Source organism: Lepidochelys olivacea (genome assembly GCF_965140295.1).
Source record: "Lepidochelys olivacea isolate rLepOli2 genome assembly, chromosome: 20".
In the NCBI taxonomy this organism is placed as follows: Eukaryota; Metazoa; Chordata; order Testudines; family Cheloniidae; genus Lepidochelys; species Lepidochelys olivacea.
In genome coordinates, this window is record NC_140430.1 from 8,241,838 (window position 1) to 8,268,002 (window position 26,165).

General features: G+C 44.8%; 1 protein-coding gene and 1 long non-coding RNA gene across 6 annotated transcripts in view; both read left to right on the top strand.

Annotated features, from left to right (window-relative positions):
- AKAP8L (A-kinase anchoring protein 8 like) overlaps positions 1 to 9,979 on the top strand; it is a 41,215-nt gene extending 31,236 nt beyond the window's left edge. Inside the window, exon 13 of one of the 2 annotated variants that reach the window (XM_084610798.1) lies at positions 6,866 to 9,979. In XM_084610798.1, coding sequence (XP_084466924.1) covers positions 6,866 to 7,252 — 387 coding nt within the window. In that variant the 3' untranslated portion in view covers positions 7,253 to 9,979. The remainder of the gene's footprint in view (positions 1 to 6,865) is intronic. The other variant, XM_084610799.1, reaches the window with a different exon arrangement.
- A 512-nt stretch (positions 9,980 to 10,491) lies between these two features.
- LOC311510807 lies at positions 10,492 to 25,585 on the top strand. 4 transcript variants are annotated; one of them, XR_014709142.1, is made up of 4 exons: positions 10,492 to 14,030; positions 20,715 to 20,835; positions 23,063 to 23,340; positions 24,306 to 25,585. It is a non-coding gene; the product is annotated as an uncharacterized lncRNA (long non-coding RNA). The 4 variants fall into 4 exon arrangements; XR_014709143.1 differs by having other exon boundaries at positions 20,715 to 20,801; XR_014709144.1 differs by lacking the exon at positions 10,492 to 14,030 and having other exon boundaries at positions 19,432 to 20,835.
- Positions 25,586 to 26,165: the final 580 nt, after the last annotated feature.

Below are 26,165 nucleotides of genomic sequence, written 5' to 3' on the forward strand. Positions count from 1 at the left end.
GACCGGTATCTCCGACTTAAACTCATCTTAATGGAGAAATCCCTAATGTCCACCTCAGATCCTGGACAACCCTCAACAAGGGACTCTCCAGGTACATCCTCGGTGGACAGAGCAAGTGCCAATTCCTCTAAGAAATCAAGGAAAAGTGCCACGTCCTCCCCAAGCAGAGAATTGTTAAAAAAGCAATAGTTTCCAGTGAGATTTCTACCCTCAATGCCAACCTCATCAGAGGTGCCCACTCTGCCTGCACCAGACACCTCCCCTGTACGGGACCTCTGCCGGCAGGGGAAAGGAGTCAAGTGGTAGGTACAAAATAGCCTCCTCCTCCACAGCACCGACTACTCCTACAAAGGACACTGTGCCACAGCCTTTGCCACTGGTGATGCCGGCACCGACTTCATCAGAACTGTTCACAGAGATATCAGGGAGGACACCACCAGCACTGACTAAGGCCACACCGAAACCATCTGTACCAACCAAGCTACTTTCTAAAGTGTTGGCACAGAAAGTTACAGCACCCTAAACAATGGCACTGTGTCCTCTTACACATAAGGTAGACATGGAAGTAATCTCTACTCCCAGATCGCCTCTGTTTGGCACCAGCAGCACCGGACCAACCAGATTCCCTTACTGCTTCACCATTTTCCAGCGAAGATGAGGAGGAACTTGAGGAGGAAGTCTTCTCATCAGGCCACTCCTCCCCATCAGGCACCAGATACCAATGTCCCACACAAGAACCAGAGAGCAGCTTACCAGGGACATGCATCCTTGGCTCACCAATCCCTGGATGTGCCCTCCCATGCCATTCCCTATACAATGGCCACAATGGGATCCATGGGGAGCCTACAAGTCTCATTTCTCCAAACCTCCAACTCCTCAGAGGAGACATGTACGCTCAACAACAGCATCATTACCAGAGCCTTCAGAGGCACCAGAGGAGACTGGAGACAATAAAGGGGAATCCACATAACAAGATACCTCACTTGCTCACAATTCATCGTCCTCTCCGGACAATCGGTGATGCCTCCACCTTCCACTGCTGCAGGTGACTTCAAACATTTTCAAGAATTGTTCAGGCGAATGGCACACCGGCAGAATATTCTGCTGGAGGAGGTAATTGAGACCCAACACCAACTCTTAACAATCGTACACACCTCTTCTATGGCAAAGATAGCTCTGCTAATAAATGATGCCTTGATGGAAATGGTGTGGCAAGCACCAACCACTATTCTTCCAACCTGCAGACAAAGTATTATTTACCTAATAAAGGCATGGACTTTCTTTTTTCACACCCACAACCCAACTCCTTAGAGGTGGATGCAGCCAGCCAGGGGTAAACCACTCCAATCCCGATCCACACCTCAAAACAAGAATTGGAAGAGATTAGATCTATTTGGGCGGAAAGTCTATTTTTCGGCAATTCTGCATGGCCAACTACACAACGTTGCTAGCGAAATACGACCATGATAATTAAGTTAAACTGAACGAGTTCCTCGATGAAATCTCTGTGGATAAGAGGAAACAATTCCAAGCGATCATTAATAAGGGACAGTTCGTAGCCAGAACAGCGCCCCAAATATCCCTTGACGTCGCGAACACGGCTGCACACACATATAGCAATAGTAATGCGCAGAGCATTGTGGCTACGTTCTTCACATATCCTGCGAGAACTCCAAACTAAGATAGAAGACCTTCCCTTTGATCAGGGTCAAGCTGTTCTCCACCATGAAGTCCTACATTCCCTGAAGGACACATGAGTGATATTGAGAATCCTCGGCATTTACACGCCCCCAAACAGCCAGAGGAGATGCCAACCATATTCCCACAACAGAGACCATACATCGCAACAACAACAAAGGCCACATGACAACCAGAGACACAGATGTCGGCTGCAAAGACATTGTCCTTCCCAGTCTCTGTCTGCAGCAACCCAAGCACCACCATCCAAGAATCAATTTTGAAATGTTGGTCAAGAATCTGACCTCCCCCAACAACTAGTGCCAGTGCTACCAAAAACCCAGACCTTTGGTCATCGGCTATGACCATTCTATCATATGTGGGCCTCCATCACCACAGACTACTGGGTATTAGAGATCATTCAAACAGGTTATGCCATCCCTTTTATCTCCATTCCACCTACCCATCCCCCTTCCCTGTCCCCATCCCTCTTCAGGGACCTTTCTCACAAGCACCTACTATAAGAAATAAAGCATCTACTCAACTCAGTGCCATGGAACAAGTTCCAAAATAATACAGGGGAAAGGGATTTTATTCCTACTATTTCCTGACTCAAAAGAAAAACGGTGAATGGAGACCCATATTAGATCTCAGAAAATTCAGTGAGTTTGTCTGTACCCACAGATTCAGACTGGTCACATGAACTCAGTTATCCCAGTGATGGAAAAGCGGGACTGGTTCTCAGCCCTCGACCTACAAGATGCATATTTTCATATCCCCATCCATTCCGCACACAGAAGGTTTCTACAATTCACAGTAGGGAAAGACTACTTCCAATACAGAGTGCTACCTTTCGGACTTCCAACAACCGCAAGAGTTTTTACCAAAACGCTAGCAGTAGTTGCGTAGCATTTGCGCCGACAGGGAATATTGATCTTCCCAAACCTAGACGACTGCCTACTGAAATGACCTATTCAAACAGAAACAGTAAATATTACCCAAAGGACTATAACCCTCTTTCACACCCTAGGGTTGCAAATAAACTAACTGAAATCTACTCTAAACCCAGTACAACAATTGGACTTCATTGGAGTGCATCTGGAGTCATAGAGGCCAAGGTATCATTTCCAATTACTAGAATTGCAGCACTGACTACTCTTGTATCAGTGGTCACAAATAGCCGAGAGGTATCAGCACACACTTGCCTTCAACTACTGGGACATATGGCGGCCATCACCTTCATAGTAAAACATGCTCGACTATACATGTGCTCTGCAGGGATGTCTGAACTCGGTATACGTACCACGAAAGCACAGACAGTTTTAGGATTTGTACAAACACCAAAAGTCCAACACTCATTACAGTGGTGAACAAATCCAAGAAATGTATGTGCGGGGATTCCATTCCAGCCGAATCCACCATCCATGCTGATCACAACAGATGCCTCGCTGATCAGCTGGGGCACCCACCTAAACCAGCATACAACCCAAGGGAAGTGGTCTCCCATGAAGACGCATTTACACATCAACCTGCTCGAATTACACACATTCACAATATGTGTAACCATTTCCTCCCAAAAATCCAGAACAAAACAATAAGAGTCATGATGGACAACAGTGCATAAACCAATAGTGGGAGCTTGATCTCACTCCCTAGGCACAGAAGCCATAAAACTATGGACCAGTTCCATAAACACATCACCATTACAGCATCATGTCTCCCAGATTGGCAGAACACGATGGCAGACACATTAAGCAGACAGTTTTCCCCAAGAACACAAATGGGAACTGAACGACAACATCATACAATACATTCCACATGTGGGGGTTCCCACACATGGACTTATTCGTAGCAGCATGAAATATCAAATGCCCAAGGTTCTGCTCACGAGCAGGACTGGGAACACAATCCCTAGGGGATGCCTTCCTCATCAGATGGAACGAACCTCTCCTATACACATTCACATCATTACCTTTAATTTCCAGAGTAATACACAAGATTCAAACCAGCAAAGCCAAGGTCATACTTATAGCTCCAGTGTGGCCCAGACAGACATGGTTCCCATACCTGATTTGCATGGCGATCTGCACACCATACACGCTCCTGCTGTGACGGGATCTCCTCTCACAAGACGAAGGTCAAGTCCTCCATCCGAACCTGAAGAAACTTGACCTGGAAGACATGGCTCCAACACAAAGAATTAACCTGCTCAGAACAGGTTAATTGGGTTTTACTCAAGAGCAGAAAGACATCCACTCGTGCAGCTTACTTACAGAAATGGAAGAGGTTCTCCATGTGATGCCAAAACAAATGCATAACTGCACTTACAGCACCTCTTCATTTGTTCTTGGAGTACATATTGGAACTAAAGCAATCAGGACTCTCCACAAGTACGGTTAAAGTACATCTAGCAGCCATAACTGCTTTCCATCATAAGATTGATGGTGTCTCAGTATTCACACACTCGATCAGAAAGCATTTCCTAATGGGAATACAGAAAATGTACCCAGAAATATACAACTCCACACCAGCATGGGATCTAAATCTGGTCCTTGGAGGCCTTACCAAAACACCATTCAAACTCACTTGGGGCTTGTTCTGTACTACACCTCTCAATGAAAGTTGCATTCCTGGTCACGATTATTTATGTGCAACAAGGTTGTGAAATAGAGGCTCTCATGGCCCACCAGCCATACACTGTATTCTTCAAAGACAAAGTGACACTATGATCACACCCAAAATTTGTCCCCAAGGTTTCATCATCCTTTCATCTCAACCAATCAATTCACTTACCCTAAACCACATGAGATTACACAAGAGACCATCCTCCACACTCTAGATGTGAGACATGCATTAGCATTCTACCTAGATAAAACGAAACCATTCTGAAGACTTTTTGTCTCCACGGCTGAAAGGTCAAAGGGATCTGCAATATCAAAATAAAGACTTTCAAAATGGATCTCAAATTGCATCCACCTGTGCTGTCAACAACAAAAAAAGAGAATCCCCGACAGAGATCAGAGCCCATTTGAACAGATCAGTGTGGACCTCAGCACCTTTTTTAAATTAATGTACCAATCCCAGAGATATGTTGGGCCACCGCTTGAGCGTCTGAACACACGTTAATTAATCGCTATGCAATAATGCAAAGCTCAGACTCAGATGCGATACTAGGCCTAACGGTGCTAGCGTCAACTATGAATACAACTTGGAAGCCCTTCCATCAACAGTAGGGCACTGCTTTACAGTCACCTGAAGTGGAGCACCCACAGGGTCAGCACCCAAAGAAGTTGCTCCACTGTCCTCCCTCCTCCCCTCTACTTCAAAGTTTGCATTAAAGACTCAACGGTAAAAAAGAAACTGAAAGGGTCGGACTGTGTGCACGCTAGATGAGGCACCAACAGTGCCGTGAGACAGCTACTGCGCACGTCCATCCTGACCAGGCACTGCTACTGAAAATCTCCGATCAATGGCACCAGGACTCACCAACACCTGACGTGGAGCACCCACAGGGACACGCATCTCAAAGAACTTTTAGTTACTGCACAAGGTGAGTAACCCTCTCCTTTTTAGGCTGGGGCCTATGATCCACGTATATGCAAAAACTTGTCGTTGATGCCAAGGCAGTAGTTGGTCCATGGGAAGTCCAGGGCTAGTACCAAAAAGTCACCACTTGTCTCTGCGTTTAGTGACCATTCTGAAGGCTAATACCTTGCCAAGCATGAGGGCTGGAAACTAATAGTATGCACCTGGTTAGAAAGCCTGACTTTCCACTTAAGAACATAAGAACGGCCATACTGGGTCAGACCAAAGGTCCATCAAGCCCAGTGTCCTGTCCTCTGACAGCCAAAGGGAATGAACAGACAGGTTATCATCAAGTAATCCATCTCCTGTCACCCAATCCCAGCTTCTGGCAAACAGAGGCTAGGGACACCATTTCTGCCCATCCTGGCTAATAGCCATTGATGGATCTATCCTCCATGAATCTATCTAGCTCCCTTTTGAATCCCTTTATAGCATTGGCCTTTACAAGACCCTCTGGCAAGAAGTTCCACAGGTTGACAGTGCATTGCGTGATAGCATTTGTCCATAGCTTTGCTGATCTGTGGTGATTGTGGTTTGAGCTCTTGTCTTTCTGTTAGTACTTAAAGCGCCTCTATCACTGACATTCTAACAAGTCTTATATCTTCCTGTCTTCCGTTACAGCTTGGTTTTTAGTACTTCTCCAAACTGTCAGTTAGCATGGGTGCTGCACAACATTGGGTAGCTTGGAACCCCACCTTTAGATTGGTATCCAGCTCTACTATGGATAGACTTCTTGAATGTTGGTTGCTTAAATCAGAATTGAAAATGGGTTGCAAGACTAAGCCTTTGGCTGTCTGAAATCCCCAGTGTAGGCATTGGTGTAGCTGCACATACCCCTAGTGTGGACAAGCAAAACTACAATAAGCTGCAGTGTGTGCCACTGCAGCTGTCCCTGCTTTGAGGGGGTGACTTGCACCAGTGCAAACATTGGTTTACAACAGTTTTGCCAGTTTGTATCAGTACAGTCACCCTGCTGTCTGTAACTGGTGTGAATTCTCAGTGTAGATGAGGTCTGGTAAAAACCTTCTAAAACAGGGGATGGGAGAGTGTCACTTTACATTTGATACAGAATAAGTCTCCAACAGCTCAACTTTATCAGGAGGGCTCCCAGAGTCTGAACATCCCCTGTTCCTGACATTACAAACAGCTCTGCTTTCAATAGACCAAGTATACCAAGTCTTTTTACTTTTCTCGTAACTTCATTGGTCTGAAAGCAGTCTGCTTATATCTGCAGAAACGTGGCACTTGAATAGTTTATTGGACTTTGCTGGGAGAAGGAACAGGGGAGCTACAAGTAACGTCCACATAATATAAAATTAACTCTCAGTAACAAAGCAAACCTCCATGGGTGCCTTCACCACACACTGCTGTAAGGGTCACTAACTTACAGCTGGCCAGGGTTAAACCCTCTGGTTTTGTACAAATACTTTCACATACAGAGAACTTCCAAGTGCTGGTCCCAGCCTAATGATCAGAAATATTCATGCCCTGAAGGAGGATCTCATGTACCTGGAATTTGTGTGAAATTAAGTAAGGTCTTAGCTAACATCTGCCAAGAACCTGTCCAAATACAGCTTCAACATAATTCTGTCTTGACTTACAGGGTGAAAATCCCTTCACAGATGATCCAGAAGAGAAAGAGGAGCATGAGGAAGGAGAGGGTGGAACAAGTGGAAATGCAGAGGAGGGAATAGCTGAAGGAGCGGATGAAAACAAGATTGACGCAGAAAACCAAGATGAAGAAAATAAAGATGAGGAAAGCCAAGACCGAGAGGAGAACCCAGAAGCAAAAGCAACTGAGAATCATGGGGAGCAAGAGGAGATTCAGGCAGAGGCACAGGCAGAAGTAGAAGCAGGATATGCAGAAGAGAAGAATTCACAAATTGCAGAGGAAACCCTCACTGCTGAGGAGGAAGAGCAACTGCTGGAAGGAGGTGAGGAAGAAAGCAAAGGAGTTACTGCAGCAGAAGAGGATGAGCCCGTGGAGTAGACTCTGGATGGGGAAGCTGACCTGTTTAAGACCCAACATTAAGTTGTCTTTTTGTTTTTTGTTTTTGTTTTTTGTTTGTTCGTTTTTTTTGTTTTGTTTTTAAAGCATAACTATCTGTGAAATTTCATAGTATGTTTTTGGTTATCATTCTACTAAACTTTTACCTAGTTATGGCAGTTGAACGCCTCTATCTGTAAAGTGTTTTTGGAAATAGATTTTTTTTTTTTTTACCAAACCTTCATTTTAGTAGCTAGGTTTTGTGCAGTCCAAGTTTTTAGATGGCTTTGTAATAGGAGAATTTCTTTTGAGCATGTGTACAAAACAAATTGTGCTAATGCACTACGTACTAAATCACAATCCGGCAGATTAAATCTCTTACTATCTTCCCTGTAAAACTTTTATATATTTAAAAAAAGTGGGTTGTCCCTTAGCCAGCCTTCCTGGAAGCAAAAGGAGCCTCAAATCCAGGGTTTAAAATTCTGCAGTGTATGCTGTAAAATTCTGCATAATTTCCATGTGACTGTAGTACTCTTCCCAATGTTTTACTCTTCCTTTTTAATGCAAAGCAAAAATAAGTGGTGTTGACATTGTATTGTTTGTAAAATGCTTTCATTTAAAGGTGAATGTTTTCGGTGGGTGGAGATAAAGCACTACACTGAGATTACTCCCTGTGTGCGCCTTAATTTCTGAAGGTGGAGGTGAGTAGTAAGTGTCCTGGTGATACTCTTAATAGGTGGAGATCTTGAGATGCAGCCCTCCTAAACTGAAACAATACTGCACAATAGCTGTGGTCTGCTGCACTGAGCCCTGAGCTCCACTCAACTTTGCTGCTGATTTGGAAAAAGTCACTTCTCTTTTTTTGTGTTTTTTCTCATCTATAAGGCTAATATAACCCTTCTGAGATCTCCAGCTGAATTGTGCCTTGTGAATATTCACAAATATTTCCTAAAGTTGCCATAGGTTAGTCGCTGACTTTTTAATTCTGAGTATATTCGTCAAGCTCACAAATCAAAAGTTTGACACTTCCATGATATTTCAAAGCATGTCCCTGCAGGAAACTGAACCAGTTTTGTACAGATAAATCTCTGCTAGCTTATGCTCCATCATGGATGCATGTACAGAAAAGAGGGGCATATCTCTGCTGGATGACAGGGCATCATTTTGGGACAAGCTGCCTTGAGCTTCTTTAATGGCTCCAACATCTGTGGAACTTCCCTAGAATATAGAGTGCTGGTAGCTGTAGCTGATGAGTTTTCTTTATAAACCTGACTTCTTCCTCCCTACTTGCATTCATTCCTCCATAACATGGAAGTTAGCCTAGTTGTCAGTATACAGTAGAACTGCACAGCTTCTAAACTATAGGTGTTCATCTATGTAGAATTTTCTATCATGATCTTGCAACACAGACAGTGTTAACATGACAAGCAGCTTGTTTGCTGTCTAGTGTAAATGTTGAGGCACAGGGTCAAATTTCAAAATGTTTACTATAGTGGTCTGAAGTAGGTACACCAGTATGGCATAGCAGTCACTACTGATCTCTTAAACATGGCCATGATACCAGAGGCCACCTGAAGCCTGATCAGTAGGGGTGTTTTTTCTGGAATAGTTCACCATGCAGTGATCTGAAGCTTGTGGCATATTGCCATTTTGAATAAGGCCTTTAAGACTGTGCCTACATGCATGTACCTACATTGGCTTCAGGAAATTTGACTTTAAGGTATTAATTATGAAGAGGCAAGAGAATTAGGAGGATGACTACAGTAAGTTACTGAAATGGGACTTTATCAAACCCATAGAAATTTACAGGACTAAAAGGTTGCTACTCTGTTTACCAAGGAAGGTTACTTTTTAGAAAAATATATGTAGAAATGAGTGAAAGCATATGAATATTCACATACCCCAATTATGTTCAAATATATCAAATAGCATTTAAATAACTTAACTCTGTTTCTGTTTTTCCCTACCTCCATTCTAGGCACCAGAACTCTTCTTACACCCATCTTCATTCATACGAATTTCTTAGTTTCTAGCTCTCATAGAACCACCACTGATATCCTACAACTCGCCCTCCAGTTCACCCATCCCCTAGCATTCAAAGGCAAGTAAGATAACATCTTGCTTCTTACTATCCATATTAAAATTGGACTCAACTCTTTTTCATGCAGCTCCCTGCTTTGATTGAGACTATATTAGTCTCTGTTTACAATTATAATCTTCAATTTACAATATTTACTCCCTGCCATCCCCCTCAAACAAACCAGTTCTTCCTGTTTTGGAGCTTAGCAAGTATCTGCAGGCTTCTCCTTCTTCCTGGCTCTGCATAGATGCTTAAGACCACCTACCTGGCCATGCAATAAATGTAGCCATCCATCACAGTAGGCAAGGCCAAGGCCAATTTTTGTAAACAAGTGAAGTTTTGGGAATTTGCCTATGCCTCAAATTCTAATGGTATTTTACAGTAGGTAAAGCTAGAAGTACTCTACTGAAGATGGGTTTTCTGGGTAGTGACCTAATCTTTGTTTACATAATGTCAATTTTGAGCCTCTAAATATGTGTTGACCAATTGCCTGTAAGTGTTCAAAAAATTCTTGTGTACCCTAAACTTAATGACAATAATACTCTTCCTGTGCAGAGTTACAAGTGAAGGGGAATAGTGGCAAATAATGTGTAGCTGCTACTGAATGACTTCTATTAAGGATAACTTTTAATAAACTAAGCATGACCATCTTTCATCATACATTCCAGGAAAAATAGTTTGGTGGCTTGCTACAACCAACCAGACCATGACCAGATAAATCTGCAGGCTAGAGCCTAGAACCCTGATTCTTTGTTCTAGAAACGTTGGTCTATATACTACTAAGCAAAGTCAGAACTTCCATTCGTGGTAACATATGGACAGGGCCATATGGACTTTGCAGCTTACTGGTGGTGGTACTTACTGCAATTCATCCTTTGTTCCAGAATCGAAATGTTCGTTTTAAAAAAGTGTCTAGTCCATGTGGATACAAAGCTTTCATTTTGACTAGAAATCTTAAAATTATTTTTAAGAAATGTAAAAGTGGCCACCACATGAAATATAGCCTCTGAATTTTAATTCATATTGGAGTTCATGTTGGTTTGGTGCAGATTGGGGTGATACTCAAAGGTTTAAAAAAAAAATCACTTTTTAAAAAAAAAATAATTTGTGGGATCTTGCAAAAACCTATAAGCTGTGGTCTGTTGTGGGTTTTTTTTTTTTTTTTTAATGTATTTGGTCCTACTAACTTTACACCTGCTGCTTAGAGCAATGCCAGTTTAGAAGCAGGTATTACTTCTCTGTTTTGCTCTGTAAATGTTTTTAAAGTTGTGTTCCCTAAATACATCAGAATGAAGCAGACATTTATCACTGTTGCTATTCCTCCCCGTAGCAGTTAATGCGGCAGTCTGCATAGGTATTTGGGTGATGGACTGTGCCCAGTGTGATGGTAGCTGTGTGTGTGAGAGAGCCATCAAATACGCTGTAGATTAGGGTACAGTGCCCTGAGTGAAGAACCACAAGCCCATGACTAGTCTCTCTACAGTTCTTGCACTTCACCGTCCTGATCAACCTAGACCATGATTACAACTTTAGAAAGCAATCAGCTATGAGCCATGCTCCCTTTGCAAATAAGCCAACAGGTTAAAAACAAGTTTACTTCAGATGTAGTTGTGAATAGAACCCAGCTCTCTAATATGGCAGACCCAAAACTACAGGTGTTCTTTGGTAATGTTGTGAAGCTTTACCTTACAGTGTCATTTCAGAGCTGGCATTAGAACCCAGGCTTCCTGATCTCTAATTTTCTACAGCTGTTTACCAGATCATTTTGTGACCCATTGGGAAAGTCTACATCAAGTCCCCTTCTAGTGCCTGAGGCTGTAGCTGTGCTAGGTAGTATTAGGTATACTCTAGCAACAAAGCATTCCTAGTGTGGATGCAGCTTATATTGGCAAAACTCAGCTACTTCTGCTGATGTAGCTTATTCCACACCTACCCCAAGCAAAACAAGCTATACCCATAAAAGCACAACTTTGGTGGTAATATTTCATCTATATGAGGGTTTTGACAGCATGGCTGTGTTGGTCAGGGATCACATCTCTTCATGCTCCTGTCCCACATAGCCATGGCAACAGCAGTCTGTAGGGTAGATACAGCCTTAATTGTGGCCTTAGCAATGTGAAGAAAGAATAACTTCCCAAATGCATGGAATGGGTGACAGAAGGATGTGCCAATTTATTGCTCCAAGTGCATATGAGGTTGCCAGTTCAAGTTTTGCATTTAGAGGGCGGGTCGGATGGCGCTGGAGTATGGATTGCTTTTCAGTGTCCAGGGGAGGCGGAAGTGAAGCCTTGTGGCGTATCGGAGTGTTAATGGGAGCACTGTTTAAGCAATCTGAAGATAGCAAGGAATGCAGGGGACTTATCCCCTAACTTCTCATTTCCATACGTGGGGTGTCCCTCGATTTAGTCTTAAGTCGCTAAACTGTGTGGTAGGGATAAACGCTGTCTTTATAGAACATTGTGACATGCCCAAAAACTTCATTAATGCAGAGTTCAAATTGCCCAGAGCAGCCTTGTGCCCTCCAAAATGTGGAGAGTGGCTAAACTTAAACATCTGAAAATGAGGAAATACCAAGTTAAGATGCATGCCGTCTCTGCAACGCACTCTTAACTCTGCCATCTTTGACCAATGCCCGTACTAGCACCCTCTCCTAATGCTGCAGAACACTGGGAAGAGAGCACATACGACGGTCTACCGTGCTCAACACCTGTGGCTACAGCAAAACTCAAGCTAAGGTGCAGTATGCAGTATCTCCATTCAAACACTGATTCTACACATAACATACAAAAAGTTGGATGGTTACCAGCCCTTCACCCTTGCTCTGAGGATTCCACCTGAGACACTGCCTTCACTAAGCCGTGGAGATGTTGCCCTGCATGGCAGCAGACTGCTGACAAATGCCATGGCAAGAAGACACCCGGGTGCACCTCTGCAGATGCAACCTGCAGAACTCAGTGCTGAAATGAGGCATAGTGGATCCTTCAATGCACCTAGTCATATTACAGTAACAGTTCTGTTAAGTTGCTCTAATCAATCCCTTCACCATCCAATACAGCTACACTTGACGTGGTGAAGGCAGCTGGAGTGCATGCAGTTAAATGCTGCAATCCAAAGCTGCGGAGCACAAAACAAATACTGTAACATTCTTTCAGCACTTCCTCCTGTCTGTCTACCCCCTTACTGAACCATTCACAATGGCTATTGCCAGCTCCAGGGGGGCAGACTTAAGGTTGTGTTGTGGGGGTGGCATGTATCTTGGTATTTCCTGGTTTTCAGAGGTTTAAATTTAGCTACTCTCCACATTCTGCACTGACATGTGACAGTGCTGGACAACCTTAAGTCTGTGTTAATTAAGTTTTTCGATAATTTAATTTCTGTGGCTTTAAAAAATAAAAAAAAAAAAAACATCCCCATGTTGCTCAGCTCTCCTCCTCCACTGCCTCTGATCCTTGGCAGCCATTACCCTGGCCCCAGAATGCACTGGCTGCATGTTACAGAAAATAGATCCTGTCAAACTAATTTGACATCTTTGAGATAACAAGTTAGGTTGATAAAGGTAATGGTATTGATGTAATATATTTCGACTTTTATAAGGCATTTTGGTACTTCACGATATTTTGATTAAAAAATTTGAATGATCTAAAAATAACATGGCCCATATTAAATGGATTAAACAAAGGCTAACTGATAGATCTCAAAATGTAATTGTATAGGAGGAATCATCAGCAAGTGAGTGTTTCTGGTGAGGTACCACAGCGATCCATTCTTGAGCCTATGCCATTTAAGATTTTTGTCAATGACCTGAGTAAACGCAAAATCACTACAATAAAGTTTGCAAATGACACACAAACTGGGGAGTGGTAAATAATGAAGAGTACAGGTCCCAGATACAAAGCAAACTGGTTCATTTGATAAGCTGGGCAAAAGCAAACTATGCATTTTAATACAGCCAAATGTAAATGTGTATATGTAGGAACAAAGAATGTAGGCCATAGTCACAGGATGGGGGGACTACCCCCCCCAGCTGTCATGACTGTCCCCATGACAGCGATTGCTCTGATCAGTTTTTGAACTCCACTGCCCAAGTGTCACAGAGACTTCCCTACCCCCCACTTTAAACCACCCTTCCCTCTTGTTTTTAAATGCCTTTTCCTGGTTGCCCGCCTTGATGAGTACACCTAGCAGCTTACCTTTTTTTGTGTACATCTGACCATGCTGGTTCCATGCATGCAGAGAGCTCCTGTCTGGAGCAAGCAACAAGTTGTGGATCTTCTTACCCTGTGGTGAGACAAGACTGTGCGAGTCCAGAAATGGAACAGCTGTTGAAATATCAACACTATGTGCAGATTTCACAGGGGGTGCTGGAACAGGGGCATGACAGGGCTGCGCAGCAGGGGATACCACCAGGCATACCACAAGGCAAGAGAAGTCAACAAGAACCCTGGGGCTGCCCTGCAGACCTGCCACTTTTACAACAAACTGCATGCCATACTTGGCAGTGAACCCACCAGCACTCTGAGGACTACTGTGGACACTTCAGAGGAGCCCAAGGCAGAGACCCCTACCACAAACAGCAAAGGGGCAGGGCGAACACAGCTGGGGACTTAAACTATGCCATGAGCCAGGAACTGTTTGAAACTCTGATGGAATCAAGCCAGGTGAACGCAGATGAGCCCACTAATGAGCAAGAAGAGAGCTCGGGTGAGTGTCTACATGCATTATTCCTTATCAAGGTTTTTTTTTAGTTTGGTTTGTTTTTTTCTGCTGAAACCTCATCTCCCTTCCTGCCCCATTTAAAAATGTCTCCCATCCCATCAACAACTTTATAGAATGGAAGCACTGAGTTCTCATTGCTTTAATGTTACAAAATACAATGTTAGAGAATAAATTCAAAAAGAGTTCTATGGCAGTCCAGTTACACATTGCACATCATATCGATGTTCTTTATCGTCTTTAAGTGCTCCTTTTGTATCTCGATCGTCCAGGGGCCCCACTGGTTGTTTAACAGGCTTCCTGCTTCTGATGTACTTAAAAACATTTCATTACCTTTTGAGCTTTTGGCTAGCTGTTCTTCAAACTCCTTTTTGGCTTTTCTTATTATATTTTTACACTTAATTTGGCAGTGTTTATGCTCCTTTCTATTTATCTCACTAGGATTTGACTTCCACTTTTTAAAAGACGCCTTTTTATCCCTCACTGCTTTTTTTACATGGTTGTTAAGCCACGGTGGCTCTTTTTTAGTTCTTTTACTGTGTGTTTTTTAATTTGGGGTATACATTTAGGTTGGGCCTCTATTATGGTGTCTTTGAAAAGTGTCCATGCAGCCTGCAGGGATTTCACTGTAGTCACTGTACCTTTTAATTTCTGTTTAACTAACCTCCTCATTTTTGCATAGTTCCCCTTTCTGAACTTAAATGCCACCATGTTGGGCTGATGAGGTGTTCTTCCCACCACAGGAATGTTGAATGTTGTTGTTATATTATGGTCACTATTTCCAAGCGGTCTTGTTATAGTTACCTCTTGGACCAGACCCTGCGCTCCACTCAGGACTAAATCAAGAATTGCCTCTCCCCTTGTGGATTCCTGTACCAGCTGCTCCAAGAAACAGTCATTTAAAGTATCGAGAAATTTTGTCTCTGCATTTCGTCCAGAGGTGACCTGTACCCAGTCAATATGGGGATAATTGAAATCCCCCACTATTATTGAGTTCTTTATTTTGATAGGCTCTCTAATCTCCCTTAGCATTTCATTCTCACTATCACTGTCCTGATCAGGTGGTCGATACTGTTACATTCTTATTAGAGCGTGGAATTACTATCCATAGAGATTCTATGGAACATTTGAATTCATTTAAGATTTTTACCTCATTTGATTCTACATTTTCTTTCACATATAGTGCCATTCCTCCCCCACCCACATGACCTGTTCTGTCCTTCCAATATATTTTGTACCCAGGAATGATTGTGTTCCATTGAATGTCCTCACTCCACCAGGTTTCTGTGATGCCTATTATATCAATATCCTCCTTTAACATGAGGCACTCTAGTTCACCCATCTTATTATTTAGACTTCTAGCATTTGTGTAGAAGCACTTTAAAAACTTGTCATTGTTTATTTGTCAGCCCTTTTCTGATGTGTCAGATTCTTTTTTATGTGAATGTTTCTCGTCTAATCTGGCCCATACTTTATCCTCTTCCATCCTCTCCTCCTGACTAAAACCTAGAGAATCTCTATCAATAGACTCTCCTCTAAGAGATGTCTCTGTCAGAGCCAGGTGTGCCTCTGCAGCAATCGGCTTTCCCCCATCTCTTAGTTTAAAAACTGCTCTGCAACCTTTTGTCTACACACAAATCACACTAACCCAAGGCTTGGTCCCAGGACCCAACGGGTGGAAGGTGTGAGCCTGAATCAAGCCTGGATCCCGAGTTCAAACCCTGTTGCTTTGCAATATAGACGCAGTCCCATTGGACTCCTGCTCTGTGGGGTCCATCAACAGTATCCCACAATCCCACAGGCTGACTTTTTGTCGTCTGAACCGTCAAGTTTGGTGGACAGTCAAGTTTTCCCACACTGTAATGTGAACAAAGGGCTAGAGTGGCCACATTTTCAGAGGGCATAGGTAGTCTGGGATATGCAGACTGAGGCCCCCATAATGCAGTGTAGGTGCTGGAGCCCTAGGTTGGGACCAGCCGTGGTTCAACAAGTCCTAACCTGGGGTTACAAAAGAGTGTAGACATTCAAGCCCTAGGTTAACAAACCCAGAGTCTATGAACTTGAATTCTACATACTCTGGGCTTGCTTTGCAATGTAGTCATAGCCTTTGTGTCTACCTGTTCAAATTCAGCAGACACTCCACCTTTCCCTCTACACTGGCAGCAGCTTTACCCCCTTTGCCTCATATGCAGTAGTCAACTTGCAGCTATAACCATGGGAGTGTCTGTCTTGCTGAGATTCAGTTTAGTGAAGACACAGTGCCAACAACCCTGCTGAGTCTGTAGTCGAATATTCCCTTGGTGCTGTTGAGGTGGCCAGTGTACAGCTTCATGAGCCAAGCAGGCCAAGAGGTAGGCTGGGTCCCCCAGGATCACTACTGGCATTTCAACATTGCCAGTGGCAATCCACCAGCTGGGAAAGAATGTCTCTGCTTGCAGCGTTTTGAAAATCCCCTTGCTCTTAATGATGTATGCATCTCACACCTTCCCTGACGGGCCCACGATGATATCAGTGAAATGTCCCCGGTGATCCAGTAGCGTTTGCATAACCACCGAAAATTATTGCTTTCTGTAGGTGTACTCGTGGCAAGATGGAATGGTGCCAAAATAGGGATAAGGTGTGCCATCTATTGACTCACCACAGTTTAGGAACCCCATTGTTGCAATGCCATTCACTATTTCCCAGACGTTTCCAAGAGCGTTGTGTAAAAGGAAACACTAATAACCTTGGATTACAATGGCCCATGCTCTGGCATTGCCAACTCTAAGCTGTGTGGCTTTTCAAACTCTAAACTGATTGCTGACTGACAGCAATCTGGTATTCCAAGCTTCCAGAGCTCGATCACTTGTCATTTCTCCAGTCAATGCAGCTTGCATTCTGATGACCCTGCACTGGAGGTCTGGGACAAGCTCAGCACACAGATTCAGGAAGGTGGCCTTTTACATCCAGAAGAGCTGCAGCCACAGCTCGCCAACCCAAATCCGCATCGCAATGCGATCACACCAAACAGTGCTTGTTTCTCACGCTCAGAAGTAATGATCCACCATGTAGAGCTGTTCCGTGAACGCCACCAGGAAGTCAGCTTTTTTTTTACTCAGTCCATCAGCATCCGGTTATTGTGCTCCAAAAGCTCCACATCTTCCTCATCACAATTCCAATTGTAGTACTCCTTCAAGCTGTGGAAATACAGGAGAATCATGCATCCCTTATTAGCAATACTCATGAGTAAGACTAAGATTTTGTCAGGGATATTTTAGTGAAAGTCATGGACAGGTCACGGACAATATGACTTTCACTAAAATATCCCTGACAAAATGGGGAGGTGGGTTCAGTGGGTGCTCAGCGGTGGCTGAGCAGCTCTGGGGAGCCCCCGCCACCCACAGCAGCAGGGAGTTCCAGGGGGTTCCCTGCCACCTGCAGCGAGTGGGCACTCTGCGGTCCCTGGCCACCTGTGGGGGCATGGGCTGTCCCCATGTTGCGGCTGGGAGCTGCAGGGTCCCCATGTTGCGGCTGGGCAGCTGCAGGGTCCCAGCACCAGGGCAGGGGCTGCAAGCTGTGGGGGGACTGGCTGGGAGCTCCAGCCCCAAGGCAAAAAATGTCACGGAGATCAATGGAGTCATGGATTCTGTGACCTCCATGTCCTAATCATAGCCTTACTCATGATGATTGTGCTGAGCTCTGCAGACTCCATACGTCTGGCAGAGGCCAAAAAGTACTGTGGGAGTTGTTATGGGAAAGAGAAAGTGGCATGGTGGGAACTTGACCCATGGCTCCCAGAAATCCCTGGACAAATTGTTGGTATCCCCAAACCACTTCAAAAATGTCCCACAAAGCATTGAGCCAGACGGCGGCACAGGGCACGCTGGCTTCCCTGCCTGTGATGCACCACGTTTTATGTTGATGCAAGTACTCCTGGTGAGTACGTACAGTGCTAATGCAAGCACCCAAATGTGCATGCGCCCAAGAGATATACACGCTTTGTCGGTTGTACATGGACATAACTTTGCATTGACTGAACTTTACAGTGTAGACATAGCCTTGGCGTAACAAAAAGAAGGTTAAGGGGTGACTTGATCACAGTTTACAAATACCTACATAGGGAGCACATATCTGATAATGGACTCTTCATTCTAGCAGACAAAGGTATAACATGATCCAATGGCTGAAAGTTGAAGCTAGACAACTTCAGATTGGAAATAAGGTATAAGTTTTTAACAGTGAGGGTAATTCTTTGGTTCACCATGGTCATGGTGGATTCTCCATTACTGGCAATTTTTAAATCAAGACTGGATGTTTTTCTAAAAGATCTACTGTGGGAATTAATTAGAGGAAGTTCTGTGGCCTGTGTTGTAAAGGAGGACATCAGACTAGATTATCACAGTGGTCCTATTACTCTAGTCCTTTCGCTGTCCCTGCAGCATCACTTCACCTCCCATCTCTCTGTCTGTCCAGCACAGCCTAGTCCTCCCTCCCCACAGAGAGGCAGGTCTCATTATGAGACCCACAGGTTGAGGAGCCAGGAAGAGGATGCAGAAACAGTGCAGGGACTAGCATGGAGTCACTAGTGACATTGTTAGGGGCAGGGAGACTTAGATGTTTGGGGGACAGAGATGAAGCCTCCAATGTTCCCCCACTGCACAGATATTCCCACCCCACACTTCAGTGCACTATTTCAACACCCCCACACACACACTGCTCTGCCCCTCCTCCAACTGCTCAGGAATCCGAACACTGTTCCTACTCCTCCAGCATGCCCTTCATCATGCACATTGCTCTGACCAACCACATCCACCCACAGACCAGCTCCACCCTCTTACTTGCTATTCCTGGTAAGCTGGGAAAGGCCATGGGTAGGTGGTGGGTCCATGAAGAGTGCCCAGACCAGCTGAATGTAAGAAGAGGCAGGAGAGGCAAATGGAAGTGCAAAGCCCCTCACCCATATCTGGGCCCAATGTCCTGATAGGCTTGGCAGGATTCAATTTAAATGGATAGATGTCACAAAACGTTAATTTCACCTAACACCTGACAAAAAGTATTGTTTGCAGTGTTGTAGCCATGTTGGTCCCAGGATATTCAAGAGACAAGGTGGGTGAGGTAATCTTTTATTGGATCAACTTCTCTTCGGGAGAGAGAGAAGCTTTCAAGCTACACAGAGCTCTTCTTCAGGTCTGGGAAAGGTAGTCAGAGTGTCACAGCTAAATGCAAGCTGGAACAGATTGTTTAACATAAGTGGTTAACACATATTTCAAGGGCCCATTCAAGGTGAAATGGCCAGTTAACACCTCTCCACTAACAGGGCGGAAAGTGGGGGGAAGAGTGGGTGTTTGGCGGGGGGGGGAGGGAGGGTTTAGTGGGTTATTGATTGTTGTAGTAAGCCATAAATTCAGTGTCTATTTAATCCATGATTTGTAGTGTCTAGGAAAGTTATGAATATAATTCCCAGGCTTGTCTTTTGAAGGTGTTGTGCAGGTTTCCTTTTAGGACAAGGACTGAGAGGTCAGATATGGAGTGATCTCTTTGTGAAAAGTGTTCACCCACAGGTGATACGTTGTTTTTGTCTTTTATCGTTTTTCTGTGTGAGTTCATTTGAGAGCATAGTGATTGTCTTGTTTCACCTGCATATTTGTTACTGGGGTATTTAGTACGCTGGATGAGAGACACCACATGTTATGACAGGCACGTGTAGGACCCATGAATCTTGAAAGGTGTGTTGTAGGGGATGTTGATCATCATAGCAATGGAAATATGTCTACAGATTCTGCATCTGTTGTTCTGTCGGGATCTGGTGCCGCTTTGACTTGGTGTGTCCTGGTCTGTGGGAACCTTGCTTCTAATCATCAGCTTGTAGAAGTTAGGGGGTTGTTTGAAGGCCAGAAGAGGAGGTTCAGAAAAGATTTCTCTCAGGAGGTGGTCCCCATTGAGTATGGGTTGTAATTGTTTAATGATACCCCACATGGTTCTAGTTTGGGTTGGTAGGTGACAACTAAGGGTGTGCGGTTGGAGGGTGGTTGTTTTTTCTGTATTGAAGTAGGTTCTCTCGGGGTATTTAGATGGCCCATTCCATGATGCAGTCTACTTTTATGGTGGAGTGTCCTTGTGTGGTGAAGGCAATTTTAAATGTGTTAAGATGCGTATCCTGGACTTTCTCCTTGGAGCACATTCTGTGGTATGAGTGGCTGGCAATAAATAATAGATTACTTTGTATATTTGGGGTGGTTACTGGATCTGTGAAGGTAAGTGTGATGATCCATGGGTTTCTTGTATATAGTTGTCTGTAGGATTCCATTGTTTAAACCGATTGTGGTATTCAGGAACTTGATGCTAGTGTGGGAGTGTCCTAGAGAAAGTTTAATGGATGGGTGGTGGTTGTTGAAGTTGGGTGGAAATCTATGAGGGAGTTTAGATTGTCTGTCTGTCCAGAGGATGAAAATATCATTGATGTATCTCAGATATATCACTGGTTTCATGGTGCATATGTGGAGAAATTCTTCCTCAAGGTGGCCCATGAAGAAGTTGGCATATTGGGGAGCCATCCTACTACCCAATGGCTGTGCCCATGGTTTGGACAAGGTGTTAATTTTTGAATGTAAAATTGTTATGGGTGAGGATGAAATGGATGAGTTTGGCAATGTGTTTGGGGTGGATATCTGAGTGTTATCTGTTTTCTTGTAGATTGCTTGAAGCAAGCAATGATGCCATCTTCGTGAGGGATGTTTGTGTAATGGGACGTGACCACCACCCTGGTTTGCCAATCCAGAGGTACTGCACCCACCTTCTACACAACATTGAAGAGGCACGTTAACCACGACACCCCAACATTGTCCAGTGCTTTCAACATCTCCAGGCGAATCTTGTCCATCCCTACTGCCTTACCACTAAAGAAGGCACTTTACCGCCGTATTGACCTCAGCATCAGAAATAGATCCGATCTCACTGGAGTCTTTCGGTGCTGCCTCCTGAAAGGGGAGGCATGTCCATCGGGTTGAGGAGTTCTTGATAACAGTCTTCAAATATATTAAGGGCTGTTATAAAGAAGATGGGGATCAATTGTTTTCCATGTCTACTGAAGGCAGGACAAGAAGTAATGGGCTTAAACTGCAGCAAGGGAGATTTAGGTTAGATATAAAGAAGAACTTTCTCACTATAAAGGTAGTACAGCTCTGGAACAGGCTTCCAAGGGAGGTTGTGGAATCCCCATCACTGGAGATTTTTAAGGACGGGTTGGACAAAAACCTGTCACAGGTGATCCAGCTTTACTTGGTCCTACCTCAACGTGGGGGCTGGACTAGACATCTGCTCAAGGTCCCTTCCAGCCCCATATTTCCATGACGCTATGGAATAGTCAGTCACTACTAAAATGTTTCTCACATTCTTCCAGTTTACTCCTAGAATCAGGAAATCAATGCACACTAGTTCCACGGACTTGCTGCTGGTGATATTTTCTAGATGCACAATGCACTCATATCTCCTATTTCTTGCCATCCAGGGCCAGTAGAGCTGGCTCTGAAAGAGTTCCAGGGGTCTCTCCATCCCCAAATGTTTGAAATCCTCCTGCAGGGCTCTCATGGCAGCACTAGTTGATTGTGTAGAGGGTCTGCCATGATTCAGTGGAACGCTCCCACTAATCAGTTTCAGTCTATTTCATTCTCTGAACAGTAGTTTAGCCTCTGGGGAGGATGGAATAATCACTCCTGGAAGTCCTCTCCTCTTTTTAGCCAGCAGTGTGTCATGGATAGTACTATCCTGCAATTAGACCTCTTGCCAGCCAGCTGCACTGAGCCTAGGCAATGGGGATTGATCCAATAAACTGTATTCACCAAAGCCAACAGAGCACTTTCAGGGGCAGGCCCAAAGTTGCTGCCATACACACTTAAGGGCTTTCCTAGTGTTGTGACTGTTGGCAATTGTGTTGAAAATAGCTTACTCCATATGCAGCCAACTCTGGAGTAGAGCTCAAATGGTTTAGAACATAGGCGCCGTTGGGGCACGCTGGGGGGAGGGAGCAGAACTGGGTGGGAAGAGGCGGAGCGGGAAAAGGCAGGGTGGGAGCTTGGGGGAAGGGATGGGGGGGCTGGGCCTGTGGTGGAGCGGGGGCCAGAAGAGGCGGGACAGAGATGGGGATTTGGGGGAAGGGGTGGGGGTGGGGGCAGGGGCAGGGCCTGGAATGGAGCCTAGAGGAAGCCGCTGCCTATGGTTTAGAAAATTTTTCTGCATTAGCAGCACCAGGGGCAGTTAGTGATGCAAATTTGGATTCATCTGGGCAAGGGGTTCCTCAGATACTGCCTTCCCCCATAAGAAGCTGAGTTTAATATTCCTATTGTTCTAAAACCCATGCAAAATGGGGAGAGTGTCTTTAAAACTGGTGTGCCACAAAAGGGGCTGGGGTATAGTTAGTGGTGCAAATTTAGGATTGTTTGTTCAAGGGGTTCCTGAGATACAGGTCCCCCCGAAAGAGCTGTATATAAAATGTTCAGATTATTTTAAGTTTTGGGATGCAGAACTTGAGAAAAAAAATAAGGGAGCCCCTTCTTAAATTTGTATCTGTAGACTGCAGCTGAGCTCAGCTATTGAATGGTATGAAGGACAAGGTTTAGAAATATTTCAGAAATTATTGCTTTTATTAAAGCTTTATCATTGCTACTTATAGAAAGTTTGCAACACTGAACGCCATTGGTGGTGGTGGACAGTACTCCCGCCTGGTCTAGACTACAGTTAGGTCAATTCAAGGCAGCTTACATTGACCTAACTCTGTAAACAATTACACTAAAATATCACTCCTGCCTATGTAACGTGCCTGCTACGCTGACTTAGTAACTTCACCTCTGCATGAGGAGTAGCACTTTGCTTTGCCATAACTATGTCACACTGTGTCGGTGTAGACACTGTGTTACTTAGTTCAACTTTAGTGGCCTTCAGGAGGTGTCCCCCAATGGCCCATCATGACCACTTGAACTCTGCTGCCTGGTGGCCAGATATACCCACACCCCTTTTTTTTGAAATTCCATTTCCTGTTTGTTCAGTGTGGAGAGCTCACCTAGCAACTGCCCAGCTGACCATGCCAGCTCCACGCTGCGGACATGCTCCTGCCTGTAGGAGGCAGGTGGTGATGGATCTCCTTCCTGGATCTGTGGGGAGAAGAGGCTATGCAGGCACAGCTCCAATCCAACCACAGAAGTGTCGATATATATGAGATCACTCGGAGCATGGGGGAGAAGAGCTACAAGAGGGACCTGCTGTGTGAAAGGCAAGGAGCTGTGGCAGGCATACCAGAAGAGAAGGGAGGCTAATGGCCATTCTGGTATGGAGCTGCAGACATGCTGCTTTTACAAAGAGCTGCATGCCATCCTTAGCGGAGCCCCCACCACCACCCCCAAGAATCCTATCGAGGCCCATGGAGTGAACAGTGAGGAGGAGGTGTTGGATGAGGAAGAGAGGGAGTACAGGGGACAGGTGACCGGGGGATACTGTGGGTGCAGCAAGCCAGGACCTGTGTTTGACTCCAGAGCAGTCGAGCCAGTCCCTACAGTCCAACACAGGCGAGCCTGATGCAGGAGAGGGAAGATAGAGTTTGATATTGCAGGGACACATCTGTTCATTTACATGCAAGAAGAAGTAGTGAAATAGCCAATAGAGATAGAGCTGCTGTCTGTTTCTCATTCCCCTGTACAGTGAGGCAGAGGGGGCCCTGCAGAACAACTTGTTTATATGCACCAGGATGTCCCGTGAATCCTTCATAAAGATCTCATTGAAACTTTCCTGGAGATAGTCTGCAATCCTCTGCCAAAGGTTTCTGGGAAGGGCTGCCTTATTTCTTCTGCCGTGGTAGGACACTTTCCCACGCCACGCAGCAATTTCTTCAGCAGGCACCATTGCAGCACACAGGCTAGCAGCATACAGACCTGGTCTGCAGCCTGACGCATGCAGGAGCTGTTCCCTTTTAGCCTCCGTTACCTTCAGGAGTGAGTTATCAGATAAAATCTGTGGAAAACGGTGCCAGTATTCAGTTCAGTTGCCCTTTTCCACATACACTCATGCCCATGAGCTACCCCCTATTATTGTCCCAACTTCCCCCTTCCCCCCCCCACCCCCCCAGGCTGTACTACCCATGGCTGGGACTGTTGTGCTCTATGAATCCCAAGGAGAAGTGAGAATGTAGTGCTTGTAACTTGTGTGGATCAAGGGGAGGGAGTTCAGTATACCAAGCTTCTATTTATCTTGTGAATGTGCTCTCAATAGTACCTCAGTGCTATGTATCTTTTACAGCTGGAAATGTGGCCTTGAGGATCTCTCTATCTACACCAGCAGAGCGGCTCAGCCAGATGAGGAGAAGGAAGAGGATGTACCTCTACAGGCTGGGGACTGACTGCTAAGCAGCAGTTCTGCAGAAAAGGACTTGGGATTACAGTGGATGAGAAGCTGGATAAGAGTCAGCAGTGTGCCCTTGTTGCCAGGAAGGCTAATGGCATATTGGGCTGCATTAGTAGGAGTATTGCCAGCAGATCAAGGATAGTGATTATTTCCCTCTATTCAGCACTGGTGAGGCCACATCGGAGTATTGTGTCCAGTTTTGGGCCCCCCACTACAGAAAGGATGTGGACAAATTGGAGAGAGTCCAGCAGAGGGCAACGAGAATTATCAGGGGACTGGGGCACATGATTTATGAGAGGAGGCTGAGGGAACTGGGCTTGTTTAGTCTGCAGAAGAGAAGAGTAAGGGGGAATTTGATAGCAGCCTTCAACTACATGAAGTGGGGTTCCAAAGAGGATGGAGCTCGGCTGTTCTCAGTGGTGGCAGATGACAGAACAAGGAGCAATGGTCTCAAGTTGCAGTGGGGGAGGTTTAGGTTGGATATTAGGAAACACTATTTCACAAGGTGGGTGGTGAAGCACTGGAATGGGTTACCTAGGGAGGTGGTGAAATCTCCATCCTTAGATGTTTTTAAGGTCAGGCTTGACAAAGCCCTGGCTGGGATGATTTAGTTGGTGTTGGTCCTGCTTTGAGCAGGGGGTTGGACTAGATGACTTGAGGTCTCTTCCAACCCTAATCTTCTATGATTCTATGTGGAATGACATGTTCCAAGAGATCCTGCAAGCCTCTGCGGCTTCAAATACAGAGCACAGGGCTTGGAGGATTACCCTCGTAGGCAGAATGGACAGGGATAATGTGGACAGGCAAAAAGCACAGGAAAAGGAGAGACATGCAGCGGGAGATGATAGCACTTCTCCAGCTGCAAACAGACATGCTGGAGACTCTTGTTGAACTTCAGGTTCAACAGACTTGTGCTCCTCTCCCTCTTCAGCCCCTAGAGAACAGCATTCTGGCACCTCCCTACACCCCACCACCACACATTCCACATTATGTCCAGGGCCACTGCACTACCCATACCGCTCCACCCTGGGGGAGAGTACAGACAATCACAATTGTGCATACCTGTGAGAGACACGGTTGGTGAATGTTTGTAAAATAGAAATGACTGTTCTTTCCTTTTCAAAGATTATTTTCTTTGTATTTATAAAATTTCATTCAGTTCTAAATATGTCTGTTTGGAATAAAAGTATTTATAGAAGCTTAATTCATCTTTATTAGTTCACAACATATGCTGGCTGGGTCTGACATCATTCACAGATAATGGCTATAGGTGCATTTGTAATGTCATATTACTATACGCACACAAGGTTCATACCAGAGTGCAAAAAAAAACCCAAGGCCAGGCAGAGCATTCTATGGCAACACACATTACTGTGGTTCACTATTAAAATGGTCTTTCAAAGCCTCCCTGAGCTGTATAGCTCCACATTGAGCTCTTCTTATAGGCCTGGTATCCGGCTGCTCAAAATCAGCAGACAGCCGTTCCACCTCCACCCCACTGGAAACTTTTCCGCATTTGCTTCACAATATTATGAAGCAGGCTGCTATAACCATGGAGATATTTTTTCCACTGAGGTCTAATCTCATGAGTAGATAGCGCCAGCGGCCTTTCAACTGGCCAAAGGCACATTCAACTGTCATTCTGCACTAGCTGAGCTTGGAATAGAAGTGCTCCTTGCTACTGTCAAGTTGGCTGGTGTATGGCTTCATGAGCCATGGGACTAAGGTGTAGGCTCAGTCTCCCAGGATCACTAT